The sequence below is a fragment of the Xiphias gladius genome, chromosome 6, assembly GCF_016859285.1.
Source record: "Xiphias gladius isolate SHS-SW01 ecotype Sanya breed wild chromosome 6, ASM1685928v1, whole genome shotgun sequence".
NCBI lineage: Eukaryota > Metazoa > Chordata > Actinopteri > Istiophoriformes > Xiphiidae > Xiphias > Xiphias gladius.
The window spans coordinates 8875691-8897458 of record NC_053405.1 but is presented as its reverse complement, the minus strand read 5'-3'; the positions used below and the strand labels follow the sequence as shown (position 1 = coordinate 8897458).

The window sequence follows — 21768 nt, the reverse complement described above, 5'->3', positions numbered from 1 at the left end:
CCAGGAGGGTAAGGTGAGTAGATGATTCAGTGACAGAGAAAAGCATTCAGAAGAGTGGATGACAAGTATGAGAAATGGAGGGTTGGAGGATGAGCAGGGCAGAGGAGGGGTGAAAGAAGAGAAAGACGCCTGTTCTCCTGTTTGCTGATGCTGCTAAAAGACTGGCCGTTCTTTGTCATTTGTAAAACAGTATGACGTAGGTTTCCTTCAAGTCTGCTCCCATGTGGAGCTGGTGTCATATAAATTATGTGGTTCTCTGTCAATGCTTCTAAGGCCTATTCTGAGATAGAGGCTCCTGTGTGTGTGTGTGTGTGTGTGTGTGTGTGTGTGTGTGTGTGTGTGTGTGTGTGTGTGTGTGTGTGCGCGCGCGCGCGCGACTGACTAGGTACATAGAGTGTTTGTGTGTTTGTGGGAGAGAGCCTGGAATCTGATTCCTAGACTCAGGTTGCAGACAATACTGTGTGTGTGTTTGTGTGTGTTTGTGTGTGTGTGTGTGTGTTTGTGTGTGTGTGTGTGTGTGTGTGTGTGTGTGTGTGTGTGTGTGTGTGTGTGTGTGTGTGTGTGTGTGTGTGTGTGTGTGTGTGTGTGTGTGTCTGTGTGTGTATATACACACGCATGCAGGGAGTGATGATGTGAGTCTACTTTCATGCCCTTAAGTCTCCGTGAGACCAAGTGACACAATGGTCATGCAGAAAGAGGAGCCCCCCTGCACACAGGAAGTACTCACAAACACACACAGGTCCCTTTTACATTAGTGTAACCAGTGATGTCACTGGTCCATGACACAGGATAACCTCGCATCTCCAGGGGTGCTTTGCTTGGTGCTAGGCCATAGCCTACAGCTTCTAATTGTATCCTCTGGACTAGACTCTTGTTGGTTAATGTTTCTAGTCTTATCTGCTTTACTACATTGTACAAACACCACAGCATTGTGGTGTGCACAGACACTTTAACACAAATAATTTCTGCATAAATTAGCCCTTTGTTGAGATGTGCATATTGATGTAAATGTGTTACACGGTGAACTTAAGTCTTCGTGTAGCTAAACTAAACAGTTACTGTACGTTTCTTTAATCTGTGTTTTAATCTGGTGTTAGTTCCTGCGTATCCTGTCTTCTTGGAGTCACTTGGTGGGGTCATAAAAAGGGCACCTCCATAGGAGGACTTCAGTCCCCCTGAAGTGGGGTGACTGGAGGAATGACCTGCATATTAAGTACCCAGAGTGGTATTTTACTCTTGTGCATGTCATGGGCTATATGTAAGGAACACAGTATTGAAACTTTAGGTAGTTTAGATAGTGGAACCCGTATCAGAAGACCTGGAGCCCCTTTCTCATGGGCTGATGGATCAGGTGGTGGAGGAAAATCTTGGAGTGAACCACTAATGCCAAACTTGCAGTGAGGATGAACTGGGAAAATCTGTCTAAAGGGGAGGCGTGCAAGATCTTCAACTCCCAGCTCAGGAAGATTCTTTTCTGCATCCTGCGGGAGGTTTGGGACATGAAATCTCATGAAATATTGAGGATGTCACTGCTTAGAGTTGTAGCTAGGAGATGGTTGGTGATTGTTGTGGTGGCAACATTAGAGCCCAAGAACACAGATGTCAGGCTGAAGGAGCCCAGGGGACCCCGAATCAAGAGACAGATTTCAGGAGGACAGGACTGCAGTGTCTGTGCGTGTGCAATCAAGATCTGGGTGTGGAAGGAGTTTGGAGACTCAGGAAGGAGAGGCATGGTGTTTTCCCGGCTGTTTTCAGCAGATACTGAGAAACTGCTGACCTTGAATAGAGTCACTCAGGCAGCAGAAGGAGGACTTCCTGAATTTGAATGTTACATTCTCGTCTAGCTGAGGAGGAGGCGGCAGTGTAAGGTGGAGCCATGCCCATTTCTCTAATGGAAGTCCCTGAGGTGGTCCAAAGGTTTAGCAACAAGCCAACATACAGTAGGTGGAGAAGAGCCCAGAGATTCTGATTACATATATACAGACTGCTAGAAAGGCAGAGGGCGAAAGGTTTGAGCTGTCTTTATTCCTTCTGTGGTTATAAGATAAAGTCAAAAGTGTCTGAGCTGTTGGACCAGTTTAATGAGTGCAGACCTCTTCTTGTGCTTTTGTGGCAATTGGTTTGTTTTGTTGCGCCCAACTGAAAATAGTTGACACAAGGATGGGGTGTAGCGCAGTGCAGGTCTTACTATCCCATTGGTTCCCGATTTAAAAAAAAAAAAAAAAAAAAAGGATTGGAGGGTGTGCTCCAATTGTCAGGATATCACACTGCTCGGTCTCCGTAGGGAAGCTTACAGAAGGGTGCTGGAAAGGAAGCTCCAGCTGACTGTCAAACATCAAGATAGCTTGCAGATGTGAATGTGAACGTGTTGTTTGTGTGTTAGCCCTGTACAAGACAGCAAACTGCCTCTTGCCCAGTGCATACTGGGATTCGCTCCAGCCCCCTGAAACCTTGCACAGGTTAAGCTGGTGCATAAAGAAAGATAGATGGATGGATGGATGGATGTAGATAGAGAGCCATGACTGAGAGAAAAGCAAATAAAAAGAGACAGGGGAGTCCAGTGGATGATGTGAAAATGACCAAGAATGTAATTTGAAGTACACATGCCATTTCATTGTGGCACAAAGTGCTGTTTCTACCCTCAGACAGAGTAAACACCTGAAAGAAAGAACTCAGGAGGAAGAAGCAAAATCCCAAGTGGCCCATTTAGTTGTTGTTATTTTTGAGATAAAAACTCAGACAGGACAAAAATAGGCTAAGGGCCCTGGCTAGAATCCATCACATTATACACTGTTCATTTCAGAGACAAAGACAGAGGCAGGTAAAGAGTGGAGCTACACCCAATACTCAAACTGATACTAGAGATAGAGATAATGATAGAAAATTAGATAATAGCATGTCATGATAACTTAGGAAAAATGAAGGGTTTAAAACAGGAGGGAAGGTGGGGATCAAAAACATTGTTCTGAAGGGCAAAAATGGAAGGCTGACAGAGGAAAAGTTAAATTGAAAATAAAAGACAGGAAGAGGAGATATCAGCCCAATAAAAATGAAAAAAAAAAAGCTAAAAAGAGGGAAAGCAACAACAGAAGAGAAAAAAGGGGGGAGAAAAAAAAGAATTGCTTGAAGAAGAAAAGGGGATACGGAGATGGGAAAGAGATACAGGAGGCTATTCGAAGCTTGGCTTTGTTGAAACCGTCGGCCATGGCAACCAGGCAGCAATGTTTGCTAGTGACTATGCGCGTCACGCTGGCACACACTGATATATGCACACACTGTGTGACAACACACATGCCTTCATGTGCACAGGCTCTCGTGGGCACAGACACGAGAAAGCACACACTTGGCCTCTAACATGTGTAAAGACCTGCGCACACACACACATGCAGAGATGGTATGTGATAGGTGGGACCAGCATAGACCCACACGGGGCCACAGTGATAATTACACTTTACATTGTTATGTGAGTTGTGGTGATGTCAGTGGTAGCTATTATGTCGTACATGAGTGTGCACTTCATGTCTGGTTTGTATGTTAAGGACATAACACATCGAGGCTTCATTGTAATTCTGGTTTTGAGCCGATTTCTCAAACAATTTAGAATATTATATTTCTATACTAATTATTAGATATATGCCTGCTATCGAATTGTAGTTAAAGCTAAATCCTTCTCCAACACTTTCTTTATCTGCATCTTCTACCAAAAAAGGAAAATCAGTGAGAGACAGACACCCATCTATGTTAGTATTTTTTCTTAATATTTTGCACGTTCAATGCATTGCACTCAGCCATTTTATACATTGAGTGGGAACATTTTAAATTGGAAGGAATGAGGTTTTGTTTGGTGTTCAGGCTAAAGGTTTCGTGGCACTCCCTGCCAGTTGTAATTTAAAGCCCGAGAAAGTGAGAGCAAAGTGAGATCAATGCGGCCCGCTGTTCGGAACCATGAAGAAACAGAGCCCACAGGTCGATGCCGGGCTGGTGGTGAGCCATGACATGCATTGGCAGCCACAGTGGCGGTGGTGGTGGTGGCGGCAAGCTGAGCAGCATCATTTTCTTTTTTTTTTTTCCGTTTTCCTTTCGGGTATTTGACCTGATACTAGCAATACAAAGGGAGTCTCATATCATAAATAATACCTTAACTGGAAAAGCAGCTAATTTCCACATGAATACTTACTGCTGGTATTTACATGCACTAGCTTGATTTACTCTGCAGTTACATTTGCTCAGATATTAAAAAGGAGCTCCATTAAATTTACATCTCAATCTTAATACACAGAAAATGTAAATCATTTCGGCCTAAATGGTGAATTAAAGATTATTCAGTAAAATCTGCTTGAGCTTTGTTTTTTTTTTTCTAAACCAAAAATGTTCATGCAACAAATACTGCCATCTAATAGTCCATGCTTCCATTATATTATGCGCTGGTTAATAGAGACTTTCTTTAATCTGTCTCTTTGAAATGCTGAAACATACTGTGGTTAACAGACATTTACTGAAGTACTCAATTTGAATAAATAAAGGGTAGTGGTAAACAAGCTGCCAAGAAGAAAGGTTGGTAACACCTTATTTTACAGGTCCATAATTTCCTAATTATTTCCAAGGCTGTTTTCTGGAAAGCACCATGTAGTTTGGTACTTATTATAGGGAAAATAAAGACAATATTACAGAGGCAGTTGTTAGAGTTCAGTTTTTTGGGTTGTGTGGGTTGATTTTGAGAGGAATGTACTTTAACTTTATGCTCCAAATTTTTTGAATTTTGACTCTTTGTTAACAAATTTTTTATGTTTTTCCATGTTCGGCTGTCCTGCTGTACAGTGACTCGAAGACTCTCTAGGTTAATATAGCCATTTTCGTGAAACATTAATACCAAATGGTGTTCTTTTCTTCTTAAGAATTTATGGTATTGAATCAGCTCCTTTCTCATAAATTATTGGGAATTGTGGGACTTAAATAAAGCATTACCATAGAGTGGGACAACAAGATGCAATAAAAACAAGGACTGTCTCTTCTGCCATCAATCTTAACTAATACAGAATAGATTATGAAATAAAAACTAGAAACATAACTGCAATACCAGTCATGCAAAAAACAAATGGTAAGGGTTGGACAGAGCCAGACCTAACAAAGGTGATTTGGATTTTTTTGTTTTTTTGTTTTTTTGTTGTTGTTTTTTTTTTTTTGCCTTGTTGTTTTTCCACTTCTTGTCTGCTTTGTTCACCACCCAGCCAATCAGTAATTCACGCTAATCATCATTTCCACACCTCTCTAACACACTCTTTCTCATGGCAAGGTAACATGTACTCCCAAAATATGGCTTAATTTAAATCATCAAGTAATCGAGTATCTATGTGTGTCCTTAAACCAACTTAACCAATTCACTGTGGATCATTTACTCCAGCCTTTCCTACATTGTTTTGCATGATATGTGTTTGATCATACAGTGTATTGGATATATATACTGTACACTATAGTTTTTATATGTATGTTGCAGGCAAAATTAAGGCACCAGGCTGGTCCAGGTGTCTGAATTTTGTTGAACTGCCTGGATGTTTGAGAATTTGGATCATTATAGAGTCCTAAGTGGCTAGAGGGGACTTTTGGCTGTGGGGCACTCAGATGGTTGTGAGATTCTCCCTTCACCTCAGTAGGGAGAGTCAACATTTTTATGTGGTTTTAGTAAGCTTATGAAAAGGGTGAGAGGCTCATACTGATAATGATTGTAAAGTACTTCAGCTTCTTACATTTGTCAGACTAAAACAGCAAACTATATTACAAACACAATATATCTGCACACACAGTTATTAAATTTAAATTAAATCAGATACATAAAGACATTTTTTGTATCTTTAGTCAGCTGCAGTAATAGGAAACTATCACTATAAAACTGTCATAGCCTTATAGAAAGACGTGGATAAAATGTTGTCAAGTCATTGCCTCAAGTGTATTATGAATCCTTGGGCTTACTATAAGGTCACAGTTTATTGGTGGAGTCAGGCTTACGAATTTGGTTGCCACGGAAACGTCTCTCACACCAGGGTTTTTGTCTCTCTTTTCCTCTCTCTCCTGTTTGTGTATTTAAAGAATTTTCCAGCTAAGGGTTGTTTTAAGTCAATGTGTGTGTTTTTTTTGTTTTGTTTTTTTTGTGTGTGTGTGTGTCGTTGTAGAATATTCAGGCTGAATAATGTTCTCTAACATTGCTTGTCTTTGTTTCAAGAGGAGTCGTTGCCTGGCTCCAAGGGTGTGTGTGTGTGTGTGTGTGTGTGTGTGTGTGTGTGTGTGTGTGTGTCTGTGTGTATGCATGAGATTACATGCGTGCAAATGACTTAGCTGAACTTTAAATCACACTCCATCTGTTTTTTTTTTTCCCCCCCCCTCCAATAAGCAGGAGGTACAGCTCTCAGCTACAAAGAGAGGGACAGAAATACAATATGTGGTTTATAAAATTGGGGGTGTATAAAATGAGACCTCTAACCTTTGAATTACAAATCAAATGTTAGTGTTTTTAAGTATTTACTGCTTAAAAAGGGATAAGGGTAGAGTTTAAAAGTATTTTATAAAAGAGGTAGTCTGTGATAATGTTGTTACCAAAAGTCTTTCCATAAACATAAAGTTACTTTAATTAAAAATTTGGATCGGGCAAATGGAAAAAAAAGCTTGAATATGATTTACATGTAATACAATTTGACATATTAATGTCATCTCCAAAACAAACTCAGAGAAACACAGCCCTAATATGTTTATATATAAATTGTTACAGCAAAAAGGTTATGAAACATTTGCTTACTTATACTTCCAGCAGACACAGGGCAACATTATCATCACACTGAAGTTGTGTGTCTGGGCACCTGATTAATATAAGTCTAATATTTACTCACTTTAAAGTAAATAATGTGAATGTATGTGTGTGTGTATATATGTGTGTGTGTGTGTGTGTGTATGTGTGTGTGTGTGTATATGTGTTTGTGTGTGTGTGTGTGTGTGTGTGTGTATGTGTGTATATATATGTGTATGTGTATGTATATATATATATGCGTGTGTGTATGTGTATATGTATATGTGTATGTGTATGTGTATATATATATATGTATATATATATAATATACATTTATTTTTTTTAAAGAAGAAATAGCATGTTATTATAATCACAAATGAAAATGAATTCATAGGCAATAAAATGCACCATAGCTCAGTTTAGTGTAATCTGGAGCTTCGTTTCCACATACCTGGTCCAGGAGCTCCAGTATCTTATGGTAGCTAACATTAGCTTATGTTACCTCATTTTAGACAGATGTTGTGGTGTAACAGATATACTCTCAGCAGCAGCTGTTTAGCTGCAAGTTACATGGACTCGTTTTAAGCTTTGGTTTATTCTCCAACAACTCCTGGGAAAGATATCTGGGTCTTTAGTTGCTAGATGTTCAAATTACTCCATCAGCTACTTCTTTACCTCAGCTCTCTGGTGCCGTGTTCTGGGCAGCTAGCACATAGGCAAAGCTTGTCTGAGTTTGTTTGTTAGAAACAGCTGGCTGATGTTTAATTTTCAGGTTTCGTCAACTATATGGCGTAGGCAGAACAATCCAAACAATGAAATAAAGAAACTGAAATATGCAGAGAGCTTCAGTTTGGATATTGATTCTCAGTGGGTCGGGCTAGTTACCCTTTCATTAACAGAAAGTCAGTTAATTCAATGTTAATGTCAAAGGTATTGCTTTGTGGAGAATTAAATTAGGGAGAGACGTCATGTTGTTATCAGATTTTAACAATCCTATAATCTTAAATATATCAGCGTTTGTTTTTTTAATGCACCTGTTAAACACATTTGGTATGCATTTTTTTTTTTGGCTGGACCATAATAGCTGTGCCAACCCTATAAACACAAATGTCCGTGACTGACTGACTGACTGACTGACTGACTGACTGACTGAGTGATAAAATGACACCATTGGACAGCCAAATGCTGCGTGAGTAAGTGCTGAAGTTACACCATTGGTCGTTGGTCTTTCAAAGTGAAGAGGCGCAAACACTTTCTATTGTGTCATCAGTGGGCAATGTTGCCAACTTAGAGCCTTCATCGCTAGATTTACCCACTTTTCACACCCTTTTAGCAACTTTTCTTCGGAAAAGCACCTAACGATAAATCTAGCAACTTTTTGGACAAACCTTCGCTACTTTCCGTAGAAGAGAGTCGCCAGTATTGCATCGCCAGCGCGAGGTCGGGCTTTCCCTCCGCAGTCACACCTCTCGATGGGTCTCATTCAGTTGACTGCACGGCAGCTGACATGGAAATTAATGAGTTTCTAACTTTCTCTCTGACTAATCATTTTACAAGTAAATATAGCTGAATCACAGCACAGCCATTGTCTTTAATTTATGTCTACGGTGATTTTTGTCAGATGACGTTACGGTTATACAAAAAAGGATTTCAGCAGTACAGAGCAGCAGCTTGGCAATGTCTTCGTAGTGACTGCTGGTTAACATGTAGACTTAATTGGCCGCATTTCAGTCCCTATTTCATACTTGTTCCGTTGTCTGACAACAGAAACAGTAAAAACATGTAAATGAGAACAGCCCTATTGGGAATTCGGCTGTATTAAATTACTGTATATGTGAGCACAGAGAGTAGGAGAGAAGCAAACAGATAAGGGGCGGTCCAGCCTTATACTAAGTTTTGACCTAGTCTTGTTTACAAAGTGACCCTCTGAGGATATAAGGTGTCTCTCCTCACTGTAAAGAAAACACTTCTCACCTTTCACATTTCTCTGTCCCACATTTTTATTTCATTTGATTTTTCAAGGTTTAGCCATCTTATAGGTGCAAAGTCTTTATTTGTGATTAATTCCAAATAATGAACTGAATACCATGCTCATTTGAACTGTGAGAGTTAAAGCATCAAGGAGGTAACACTGCTCACTCTCAAAACAACAAGTACCAAGCACTTGACTGACAGTTGACCCTTGACGAAATGATTAATGACTGGTCTGATACACAGAAGAAGATGCAAGGTTAATGAGAAAGTATACCTATATTAAAGTCTACCTCTGCATTGCTGAGGTTTAATCAGTAATTCCAACCAAAACTTCCAGTTTGTCCAATATAAATTATATCTGATCCATCAGTCAGTTCATCTAACAAAAAGCTTTTCCTGTACTTTCCACAGAAATTCTCTCAAACTCACCATATACTGAATGCAGTGAAAAACTACCGGGTTTCAAAGCAAACAGTGGCCGACCACACAGAGCCATGAGTCAAGTGCTTTCGAACCCACTTGTTTCTAGGCAGTTTCACATGCTGTTTTATAGAGGCACTTTGAATGGAGAGGCAAAGTGGGCACCAGTGTAAAGACAGATTTTGTATTCAGCAGCAGTTGTTTGTGTGTGCTGAATGCTATTTGATACATGCGGTCTCAAGTGTCAAGCCCCACATCAGTGAGTAGTGCTATCCTCTTGAAGCATGGCAGTTGCCGAAGTGTTGCTGCTTTCAAAAATGAGGATTGTGTGTCTTGATGTGGGCTGGAGTTGTTGCTGTAGTCCTTATCACCTCGTACCGTGTGCCACTGCTCTGTGTAAACAGGACCCCGTGTAGGTACGATCAGCATATACAGTGAGACAGATGTGGCTGTTGTGGCAGAGACTTCTGTGAAGGAAGTTCATACGAAAAAGGAAACCAATGAGTATGTGACTGTTTTTGCACGTTGTTCCCAAAGGAGGTGATTACTACATTGTTGGGCTATTATTTGAATAGAAAGACCACAACTGATGGTGTAAGCATTTTAAATTGCTTTGTAGCTCATGGTGAGTTGTTCATTTAACAGTAGCATTAAAGGTGAGAGAGGTAATATAGTTGAAGGCCTATACAGTTGCAGCCACTTAAAAATTGAAGATGCCTTCTTGCTATTTCGCAGAAATGGATAAGAAATTTCTTACAGCAGCTTGTCACACCATTGAGGCTTAACTATACCATAATCAACTGTACCATCTCATGTATGTTAATGTTCTTGATTAGATTAAAGTTGTTGTTTTCCTCAGCCTTACTTGTAGTTCGAGTAGAGAAAAAAGAGCGATGGAGACAGACAGCCAACCGGTGTTTACTGGCTGAGGTTTTGAAGAAACGATGTTTGAGACAGTTATTCAAAAATTACATTTTGTCTTTATTTGGAACTATATTCAATCGAAAAACTTAAGCTGGAATAATTGGGTAAATGAAAATCGTCCCAGATGTCAAAGGAAGCCAGATTGTTTAGCAGTTGTTATGGTGCCCCATGCGAATATATACTGTACCTTGGTTACTCGGGCAGGGGGATCAAAGATCATCCATGAAATGTGACCTGTACTTGGTCCAGCAGACCTGAACTGACGGACAGACTAGACAGAGGAACAGCATCAATTTCAGCAGAACGGGGACAGGCAGAGACATGAAACATGCCTCTGGAGAGGAAAACTGACATGGAAGAGATGCTGTGATCAACAATGTGTTAGAGGATTATTAGTCTTTTCATACAGGGAACACGTTTTTCTTTTTCTATCCATTTTTTTTATGATTGTGGTATTTAGTCTGGTCTTGGTTTTTCAATGAGCTAGCCTTTAATTGCGAGGACTTGGAAGGGCTTTGGCAGCACTGCAAATATTCAGCTCTTTCCTGAATGACAGAATGAGGATTGTTTTTCAGTTGGCTGAAACCCACTTCCTGTCTCATCTTATTTGCTGAAAATTGCTGACGTGGCGTACCTTAGAGGTGATTGGAGTGAGCATGGAGGGTGATTTTCTGTGGCCAGTCTGAGCTGCTACCACCTGCTGATTTACTGAAACCAAGGGTAGTCTGAAAGTGACGGATGTTAAGATTATCCAGGCGAGTTCCTGAAACTGTCCTGTGACGGTCCACAGTGGGATTCCAGGATGCTACATCTGTGTGTCGGCTACTTATTAAGAAGATTGGTTTGGTAATACCAGTCTTACACTGTTACCATCGATGAATCAAGTCAAGTAAGTTGAGAATTTCAGAGAACAATAAACATACACGAAACGCACAGATTTTTGATCCCAAGGGCAATCAAGAGGATGACAGCGATGTCATCCAGTCTGGAAGTTCCCGTCAGCGCTTTCTGCTATCGTCGTCACTCCTGGGTTTGGTATGTGAAGAAAAAGGAAAAGTGGGGACCCAGCTTTGTTACTGTTGCCCTTCACAGCGTGCATGTGGTTTTGGGTGAGTGTGGATGTGCGTCAGTTTGAGTATATGTGTTCTCCGTTGCAACCCTGTCTCCTCTAAAGTACGTTTATACGTTACTAAATTGTTTTCCCAATAATGTTGTGGTGACAAACTTAATTGCCGCCTGGATTATGGTCAGAGGCAAGATTTTTCTTACTGAATGAAGTGCTACATATTTATGTACCACGCACAAGAGACTGGGGTTCACATCCTTTCTGTGGTTAAATTTAGGCAACAAAAGCAATTTACGATTAAATGTAATTAAACACATTGTGTTTCAAGTCACTGTGGACTTTTTCTGTATTAAACCAGACCATGATCTTGATCCAACCTTAACCAAGTGCTGTGAGTGCCTGACCATAACCATAAAAAAGATGAGTAATGCAGCAGCCATTGCCAGTGGAAACTGTGTTGCAAGATTGGATATTTTGTCAGAAAACAAATGAAATTCGGTGTCAATTAACATTTTACTGATACGTTCAGCATCAATATTTTTGCAACTCACCAGATACATTAATGCTAATAACATTTCCTAATTACCTATGTTGATAGGAATCGTAATTAGGGTAGCATCACATTTCCTTCAAAGGTTACAGATGAAAATTTGTTGTATATAAATGTAATTTCTAGGAGACAGGGTTGGTTATTTAGACTATTCAGCCTCTGCTGGTGTGTGTGCGTGTGTGTGTGTGCATGCGCACGCTTTTGCAAATGAATATAATCGCTGTGAGGACACAGTGTGTCATTCTCATTTGACTCAGTCCTTTGTAGTGGGAGCTCAGTGGTGTACTCTGTGTAGATCGCTGCTGGAAATTGCTGATAACACTTTTAGCTGCAAGAAAATCACCTCAGTGCATAGGAGGAGCGCAGTGGTGCGAAGATTGCCCTGTTTATTTTCCTCTGTCTTTACTCTCCCTACTCTCTATCTGCCGTTTCCTTCTTCTCATCAGCTACACTTCCACCCGTGTCAACTCACTGATGTACATCTGTACTTAATCACACCAACTTCGCTCCATACTTGTGTTTACAGTGCATAACGAGGATATAATTGACACATTTCAAGAGTGCTCTGCTAGTCTGGATATACCATAAGCTTGCCTAACCGCTGCAGTAAGGGGGTTTCTGCTTCTCAGGTTGTCTAAGTGAAATGTGATATTTGAGGGTTTCATTGACAAGAGAAACATTTCCTCTCAGGGGATTTCAGTGGCACCCGATCTAATTTTATGCAGGTCTGTAAAGGCTCATCCTGCAGAATTAACGTTTTTGATAATTAACCTAAACCTAACCTAAAGCAGGATTAGCAGTATTATAGAAGCAAGTCATTCAAATGTACTTTTGTTCCAAAATCTATCTTTATTATGACTAGAACCCAAGCTTAGTTTATGTGCCCGATCAAGAAAAGAACCTCTCATACATGTTCTATTACCACAGTTTAGAAATTTGGTGAACATGCCCTGATCCATTGTCCACTGAACCTAAAGTTCATCATAGTTTTGAACCACTTTACGGGTTACACTCCTATGCATCCTGTGGCCTGACAGGTGGAGATGGTCCAGATAAAAAAGTGCTACATTTAGAAGTAGAGAGGAAAGAGCCAACGAGAGAAAACTTGGCACATGTGGGCTTTGTTACCTGATTACCTGAGGTCTATGTCAGGATCACGCCCCCTAACCCTAAACACGAGTCATCTATCATGTTTTTAACTTAAAATATTCCTAAATATGGGCGCACCAATAGCCGAGGGGTTTGGGGGGCCAGTGGCCCCTTCTCTACTTCCTACACCCCTACTTCCAGCGCCCTTGCTCAAACCACATCCCCCTTTGAACTTGGCCCTCAGTCTGATCTCAACTACACACATGTAAGGCTTAGTGACTGTGTCTTGCACGGTCGTGACGTTATTGCAGTGACAAAATCTGTCCACAGACTGACAGACTGAAAGACACCTGCCAAAGTACTCAAAACCGCCTCTGTGGTAGTTCCTGCTACAGTGGTGTGTCTCCAGGACCACATTTTTCCATGATGACACACACATAGACAGACACACACTGACTCTCAAGGTGAAAACAATACCGGCCCTGCTGTCGCAGTTTGTAAAAAAAACCCTAAATATGCTCACTAAAACACACAGAGAAGAACATCATTACTTGGACTTCTGGAAAAAAACGACACTGTAAAAACATTCAGGAGGCATTGACAGTCCCAGATGATAGACTCTAGTGTCTTTAAAATTCAACAGTGACTTATGCAATGGGTTGCCTTTGCAGTGTAGTAGCTCTAAATAGTTGACTTTGACTATCAACGAGGTGACGCAAACTCCTTTGTGTGGGTGAATTGTGTTATTATTTTTGACGGCGCAGGACCAGATGCCACATGTACTGACATCCTTTTCGCGGAGACAGCAGCTTATCAAATCCAGACATCGCAGCCAAGTACAAATATAACATGAAAACACATTCATAGCCAGATGAGAAAACAATACCACCACCAATGTTGGGTAAGCTGATAGGAAAAATATAATCAATCACTCATTACTCGTTACTTCATCCTTGATTGAAATTGATTGACGTTACTATGATAATTATTTAAGAACAATTTGTTTCATATTTTACTTTCACTGCTCAGCTCAGCTCTGTCGAAGGTGTCCAAAGCCACACGTATTCTGCATTTAACACGTGTAGAAACAGAAAACAAGTGGCCTACAAGTGTGACCTACCAAGCGGCCTGCCTAAAATTTTGAGGTATTTACTGATCATCAACAGCTAGCTTAATGTTAGCCCCCGTGCCCCCAGTAGCTCTGCAGAGGTCCTGTCCTCACATTGATGCCGTGGGGCTCACTCAACCTTTTAACTCTGAACAAGACCCAGGCAGTTCCTGAATGTAGGCTTACAAGTGCCTAAGAAGACAGTACAGTAAAGAAGAGAACTTTGGAGTTACCAAGAGGTGCATTCCTCTTCTTTTAGCGTAGGCGAACTTCTTCCCACGTTTCAAGCCCCCGTGTCAAGCTAACAATTTTTAAGGAGTCTCTTTACTGATTCCAAAAAACCAAACTGATATCAACCCTACATCAAACTCCCAGCAGGACAGTGAACCAATTGACCGCCAAATGTCAAAGTAACGGAGTTACTACAACTGTACTGTCGTTACTAAATATCAAATGGTCACCACAGATCCATTCAGTAGCTCTCCTGGAGCTTTCAATCGTATCGCATGATCTTCCTCAGCAGATGGAGTTTGCCCAGTTTTCACTGAATTGTAGACGTTCAAATTTGATGTTTCAAAACTTTCAATCTCAAATTTTAAGACAAAATTGACAAGAAGTCTTTGAAGTGCTCCGAAGAAAAAAATGCTCATTTGAAGATCCACATTTTCCTGACAACCCGGCAACTCCATCTGCTAAGCAAGACTGTGTGATATGATCAAAAGCTCCAGTGCAGCCACTGATGGACATTGTGACCTTGAATGTTTTGTCAACTGCTGTTTCCATGGAAAAGAATGAACTTTCAGCCGTCTTTCTGGGAAGATGAACATGTGTTTGTAGATTGTTATTGGGGAACGTCCACTAAGAAAAGCAGGACTTTAAACATGACTTTAAATTTGTCAGTTTACAGATAAAGGTCTCAACAACAAATCAACAACAAAACAATGAGTGACTGAGCCAAACACTGTTTTCCCTCTTCTCACAACTCACAGTCACCCCAGCTACAGTGGAGATTTATTTACTTGTGTCAAATGACAAAAATATTTTAAGGTGAGTTTAATTTGGTACAGTATTATTGCACAAGTATGTTCTTATAGCCACGCCATTTTGTACTGTTGTACCTTAGATCCTTTACGAACTTTTGCTGTTAGGGTTGTGCTGGTAGTACCTGTTTGATAGTAGAGTTATGTTCTGCGCAGCTTAAAATTCACACATTTTTTGCAATATGGCCCCCTCGTTATCACAGCACGAGTGCTGCTGACGTCAGATACGGTATGATGTTGGCACGGAAAAGCGAGCTACTCTGTGACTAGGGGATTAGGGTAATCACAGGGGGACTGACTGCACTGCCCTGTTTTCAGAGAGGGGAATTAGATTCATACAGTGAGAGACAGTTTGGGGGAGATGGGGTAAGCTGTGTCGTGGCAAAACCAGCAAGACAGACACCCGTTGATCTTAAATTCTCTCTTTATCTGAAAAACGAACGTGGCAGTTTGTAGATAAGGGATTATTATCTCTCTTCTGACCATTTCTGCCTCTTTAGTACTTTTTATACCTGGCATCTTTGTCTCTATGCCCAACTCAATCCCTCAGTGTTACCCGAATAATAATTCTTCTCTTCTCTTGTGCTACAGTCACTGTCCCCAACACTATGAAAACGACATGTAGACGGGAGAGTCCTCCCCAGTAGCACTACACTAGCGAGTGTCACTCCACATGAATTCACACTCGCATCTGTGGAGCACCCTCCTTAATAAGTGGAAGGTTATACGCCATTAAGCCACAACATTAAAACCTGTAAGTGGTTTTAATGTTGTGGCTAACTGGTGTAAAAATATATGCTTAAACTGTGCGCTGTCCTGCCACTTTTGACCAGGAGCAGTCCCCTGAAATTTATCTTTGGACTGCTTTGTGGTTCCCGGCCCCCCAGGGTGGGAACTGCTGCTAGATCCCCAACGCACTGGGCCGCTGCTAGATAAAATGTGTTTTTTGCGTGTGCGCTTTCATTTTACTTTTAAGACACATTCAGTGATTTGTTTAAGGCCAATTTGAAAGGACAGTATGAGGAAAACACAACAAATCATCATGATCGTAAGAAAAAGAACATCTGAACAAAGCAGAAGGATGGAGCTTAGATTTTTTATTTTTTCATTATCTTTAAAATTTCTGTTTGGGGATAGCAGAGTATTGCAAGCCAGCGTCAATGCACACTCAGTGCAGGGGCATTTTAGAGTCTACGCATATTCAATAGTAATTTTGAGTTCCGTAGAGGGCAAGGGTTGCCTAATGGAAATTTGGTTAAAAACTGTAAGATTCTGTATGTTTGCCCCACAATGCCACGTACAGTACAACGTCTGTTTCTTAGCTGAAAAAGGCCCCCAGGCCATTTTTAAGAACAGTATAAATGCATTACAACAGGTCTTGCTGTTTGCTCTGAAAGCCATTTTGCCACTCACCCAAGATCCTCTTCACATCTGCAGACTGATGGGAGCCACAGTTGTTATTTTCTGTGGGTCATTCATACCCTATTCGAGGGTCAAAGATGAGATGTTAAGATGGAAGTCATATGAGAGTAATTACAGTCACGCTTTAGATAAACTTCTTATCCATCGGTCTGCTCCTCAGAACTGTCTCTTTTTAGCGTTTATATTTAAATAGCTTTCAGGGATAATGCCTGTTATTTGATTCTGATTTAATGTGATTGTATGTTTGTTTGTAAGAGAGACATGTTGTGCCTGTCAGGTTCTGTCAACTACATCTGAGATTCTATTTGCAATCTTTGTTTTCCGCATACCGAGACCCTTTTTTTTTTTCCCGGCTTCCACATCTTCAGTGTGATATTGATTCAAATCACAAGGACAAGGCAAAGGAGCAGTCTGCCAGCGATGCTTTGAAAGGCTACTCTTAAGTCGTCAAATGGATGCCTGATCGATGTTTAATTATGGTTCTCCGCTTCTATGCGAAACCCTGGTAAAGCTACGCATCATAAAATATTTAAGTGTTCTTATGCGTATCTGTGCTTTCTTTTAATGTCTGTACTCAAATTACAGCCATGCATTGTCTCCCCAAACAATGTGTAACAATAGCATAAATGATAAAATCAAAAACAGGGTTGTAGCCGACTAAAAGGGACTAACTGGAGTAAACTGCCGCAACATCCATCAATAAATGTGAGTTAAAATGCATCAACCAAGCTTTCATCATCGAAGAGACTGCTGGTGTGTTTTTGAGAGTTTGCACAGATGTATTGACTTTCCCAGCATCCTCTTAACTTGGAATTCAAGGCATACCCTCCTATCCTTCTAATTCACAAATAAGGGTACTGGATGGTAGGGGTCACATGCTCTCATCACTTTGTCACAGTACCTTTGTGGCTGCTTTACGAAAACCGTTATCGCCGTCACTTTGATTAATCATAAAATAACTTTTGAAGGAACTCTGTTCACATCTTGTGTATAGCCAGCTGTGAGTGGCACCCGGTGGCACATCTTGCAGGCCACATCCTGTCTACTCTAACTTGAGGCAATATAACGTAGTTACACATTGCCATCTTGTGGATGACAAACTAGTTTGCTTTTGCTGTGGAATGAAACGGTGCCCTCTGATGTTCATAGAGGGGTCCTGCTACATCTTGGTTTAATCTAATATTGTTTTACCCATCAAACTTAGGAGCTGTACTGGGTTCTGAGGACAAGAAGACCCGACGGGACAAAATTACAGAATAATCTCTCTTTATGTAATGTGAGAGTTGTAAGAAGATGTGACAACCAACCTTATACAGGTGCCCCTACCCAACAGTGAATCATTTTACAATAAAAAAAATACTTCTTCACACACTATAATTACAACTGGTGCTATATACAGCAGTATTAGTTATGTCACCAAGGTTTTGTTTATTATAATACTACTGTGTCCTGTCATAATGTTTATTTTACAGATGATTAATTTTAAGGGATGAACAAATGAAACACAGCAGGACCAAATCTTATAAACACAATCAGTCTTTTTGTCACTGTGCAGTTTATTCATCTGTTTTCCACTGCAAGACACTTGTGTTAACCTTGCCAAATCCTATACTTACATTTAACAGTGCATCAACCGCCATTTACATATAACTGTGGACATTAAAGGGGCAAAAAGTATTTTCTTGAAATGAGTATTTGATTGATTTTATCATTTTAGGGTCTATCGAAAAATACAGACTGTTTTACATTGTGTGTTTTACAGACTGTGTCATGGGCTCAGAGGTCTCTTTAATTTTAGAGTGATTTGACTGCATGATGCCACTAAATAATGTAAAATCACAGAATCAGATTAAATAGAGAGGGTTTTCGTTTCAAATTACCGCATTTTTAGGGTAATTTGGATGGTTAATTTAAAATGACCAACAAAAAAAAAAAGCGCTTTTCTGTGTATTTTGTTATAACAACAAAAATGTGCTGTCTGCATGATATTTACAGTAAAAATCTGGAAAAAAAGATGGTAAACAGATTCCCCTTTACATTTCAGTAACACTTGTGAAATATTCCAACTAGATTTCGTCTCCTCACATACTTACATTTACAGCCATGATCAATTCAAGGTCGGTTTTCAGGATCTGCAGCAGTTACCACAGTGTACCATAGAAGATTATCATTATAGTGCAAGGACGAGCTATTTCTATATCTTCTTCTTCTATGGTTAACCCTCGAGAGTTCATTAAAGAGGAATGCCATTGCCATTGTGTGAAGCACTGGGGCGAGCTGGGGTGTGGGAAAATAGTAGTGGTTCATTTTTGGTTTCTCTTATCCTTCCACTCCCAACTTGTGTTTTTTGATGTGTTCCTGTTATGTGTCATCCCTCTGAATCGTTTCCAAATAAATGATGAGGAGGCTTACTTGTCCTGTCTTGATGGTAGTTACTAGAAACTCCTCTAGTCATTCAGAAAGGTTTCAGGTTCTATAAAAGGAAAGTATGAGAGACAGTTACTCACACAGCCAATGTCAACTTTTCTTTCAAACATTTCATATTCAGACCAATTGTCTTCCTTTAGAGTTATAGAAATATATATTCCTTTGATGAAATATTGTCCATTCCTTGAAATAGAACCCTGAAACAATTAAAAGAAATCACCTCCCTTTGCAATCAAAGATAAATCAATGATGTTTTTGCTCTTAATCGTGACATAAAGAGTGATAAATGAGATGGATAAACGAGATATCAGATGAATGATTAGAAAAAAACACATAATTAATGTTTCAAATATAGATATATTTATAAATTATGCTTCAAACGTGGAGCTAAATAAAATGATGCTGTTCCTTAATGTGTTTTTTTTTTTTTTTTCTGGGATTGAAAATATCATGTCTTTTTGTTGATTGAGTATTTCCTTGGCTGCTTTGACTGCTTGTTGTCATGGTTACTAGGTGAGCATTTCTCCTCCGTGACCAAAACCAGGTGGTATAAAGAAGAGTAAAGAAACAAAAGTATGTGATCGACTGAGAGGAGAACCATCCAACACCCTCACGGTTTTTCTGTTTTGTAGACTTGTAGATGTCTTTTCATGTAGTTATACTGTAGTTATCTAGTAATTTATTTGCTTATCTTGAAAAATGGACAAAAGACTTTACTTGATCTTATCAATACAATCTGATGTTTCATTAGCATATTAAGATGTACTATACTGTATATGTTGGCAGTTCTCTGTGTGGATAAAAATGGAAACTATATTCGACTACTGTGACTTTACTCAAACAACAAAACAAAAAAAAGGATGCAGCTTTTATCTGATTGAAAATGCTGTCCGACTTCTAATTTACCTAATAAACTGACGAGTGAGCGTACACGCGAGATTTATTGTATGTGCTGCCATTTCTTACAAATCTGTCATCACAGTTATTGTGGTATGAGGGCTTGGGTATCTCGTGTAGTGTGCTGTACAGTGTCATCAGGTACTGTGGCCCCCTGTGAGGGTGGCAGATGGCACATCTTTCACACACAGACACACACTAACAGTTAAGGTAGACCAGGGTGCCAGAATAACAGTGAATCCAAACTATGTTGGATTCTGATCCAGTACAAACAGTAAAAACACACTTTTTTGTATTGTACTTTTTATCTTAATCTTTTTATGTTAATCTTTAGCTATAAAGTCATTTTTAAGTGTTTATTCATTTACACTTGTCAGCAATTAAAACTTTTTATGTGTTATGTTACCACAACTGTGTTTTACCATACTGTTGTTCATTATCTGTCCATACACCAGCCTCCGAAACTACATTATAATGTGATATTAACCATTTAGTAAAGGTTTATATACTTTGTACGAATGCTAAATTACTGGAGTTCCAGGAAAGAGTTGCTGTTTTTATTATTTGTCATGCATGCGACTCACAAGACAATGGAGGTTGATATAGGCCAGAACCAGTGATGTCTTAACATCTTCAAATGATACTAAATTCTAAAACTAAATTCATCGCTGACAAAAACATTTTTGTCAATGTAAGTCATAGTTGAATAATTAATTTTCTTCTCCAGGCTTTTGAGACACAGTTGGCAAACTTTAAACATCAAATTTGAACATCCTTTTAAATAGTTGTTTGGCTGTACAACAGAATATTTCAGGCATTTGTTGAGCCATTTTACGGAAAATAGCCCTTAAATCATCAGAGTTCGTACAGCACAGCAGTTATTCATATTGTTGGTTTATCTTTTGAGTAACCGTCTAAGTAGCTGGTATGCTTTTGCATATTTTCAGAAGATACGAGGTAGATTATATCTAAGAAGGCTGAATCATGACTCCACTCCATTGACTCCATTCCACAACTTGGATGTTCCTCCTCACTCTGCTGGGCTGCGCTGAAGGGAACAGAGCTCCAAACACACACACATACAGTAGTATATACACACACACACACACACCCACAACGGGGAGGAAGTATAGCCTGTGACGAAGAGAAGAGTCCGCAAAGAGAGCACAGAGAGAGAGAGAGAGAGGGAGAGAGAGAGGGAGAGAGAGAGAGAGAGAGAGAGAGAGAGTCTGGAAACAGAGTGTGAACAAGGGCTTAAAGAGTTCCTTGATGTGACGTGTGGACTGCTGCTTATGTTGTGTGTGATGTGAGATCAAGTGTGTGGATCAAGGTGTTTGGATACGTGTTTGCTGGATGTCTGATGGATAATCTGCTGAGTAACTTTTTTTTAAACAGAGGCTTTATAGGTAACAGTCATGTAAATGTTTGACTGTGAAGCACGAATTGGTGATGTATTGCTATTTATATGAGGTGAATGTGTGTGTGACGGTGCTCTTTTTGTAGTAATTTTAAGACATATTTGACGGTTCTTAGTTCAAGGGGCTAGTTTGTGTTTGACATTCATATGTTTGCCCTGCTGTGTGTGTGTGTGTGTGCGTTTGTGTGTGAAACACTCCCCTTTTGATACTAACATTGGGTGTCTTCCAGGCGGTGTGTGTGATAACGCATGTGATGGTATGTGCCAGGTAGTGTGCGTATGAGTGCATGTGTGTGTCGGGGCGATGTACCGGCGTTCACCTTGTGCCAGAGGAAGGGTTCATTTTGACTTCAGTGAGGAAGTCATCAGGAAACTCCACGCTGCCAACCATGGCCATGCTCACAGGTCAGGACACACGGATAACCACACAGCCACGCACACGTTTCACGCTGTCATTCTGTATCACACTTAAACAGAAAGAGATTCCTTTGCTTTGAATTTTGTTTTTGCAGTGTTCAATGCAAAGACAGCCATCTGTCTTTGCATTGAAGACAGATGGCTGTCTTTGCATGGAACACTGTCTTTGTTTAATGCAAAGACAGCCATCAGCCATCAGTTTTGGCTGATTTGAGGTTGTCATTTTACATCTTCTAACTTAC

The 21768-nt window shown here is 40.1% G+C and overlaps 1 protein-coding gene across 3 annotated transcripts in view; it reads left to right on the top strand.

The window, feature by feature from the left end:
- The window catches only part of pde4ba (phosphodiesterase 4B, cAMP-specific a), a 190614-nt gene that overhangs the window by 86154 nt on the left and 82692 nt on the right, over window positions 1-21768 (top strand). Inside the window, exon 1 of one of the 3 annotated variants that reach the window (XM_040129573.1) lies at window positions 21393-21514. The exons of the other annotated variants lie outside the window; for them this stretch is intronic. Coding sequence (XP_039985507.1) covers window positions 21414-21514 — 101 coding nt within the window. The 5' untranslated portion in view covers window positions 21393-21413. Of the gene's footprint in view, window positions 1-21392; window positions 21515-21768 lie in introns of those variants that run through there. 3 annotated transcript variants of the gene reach the window in all.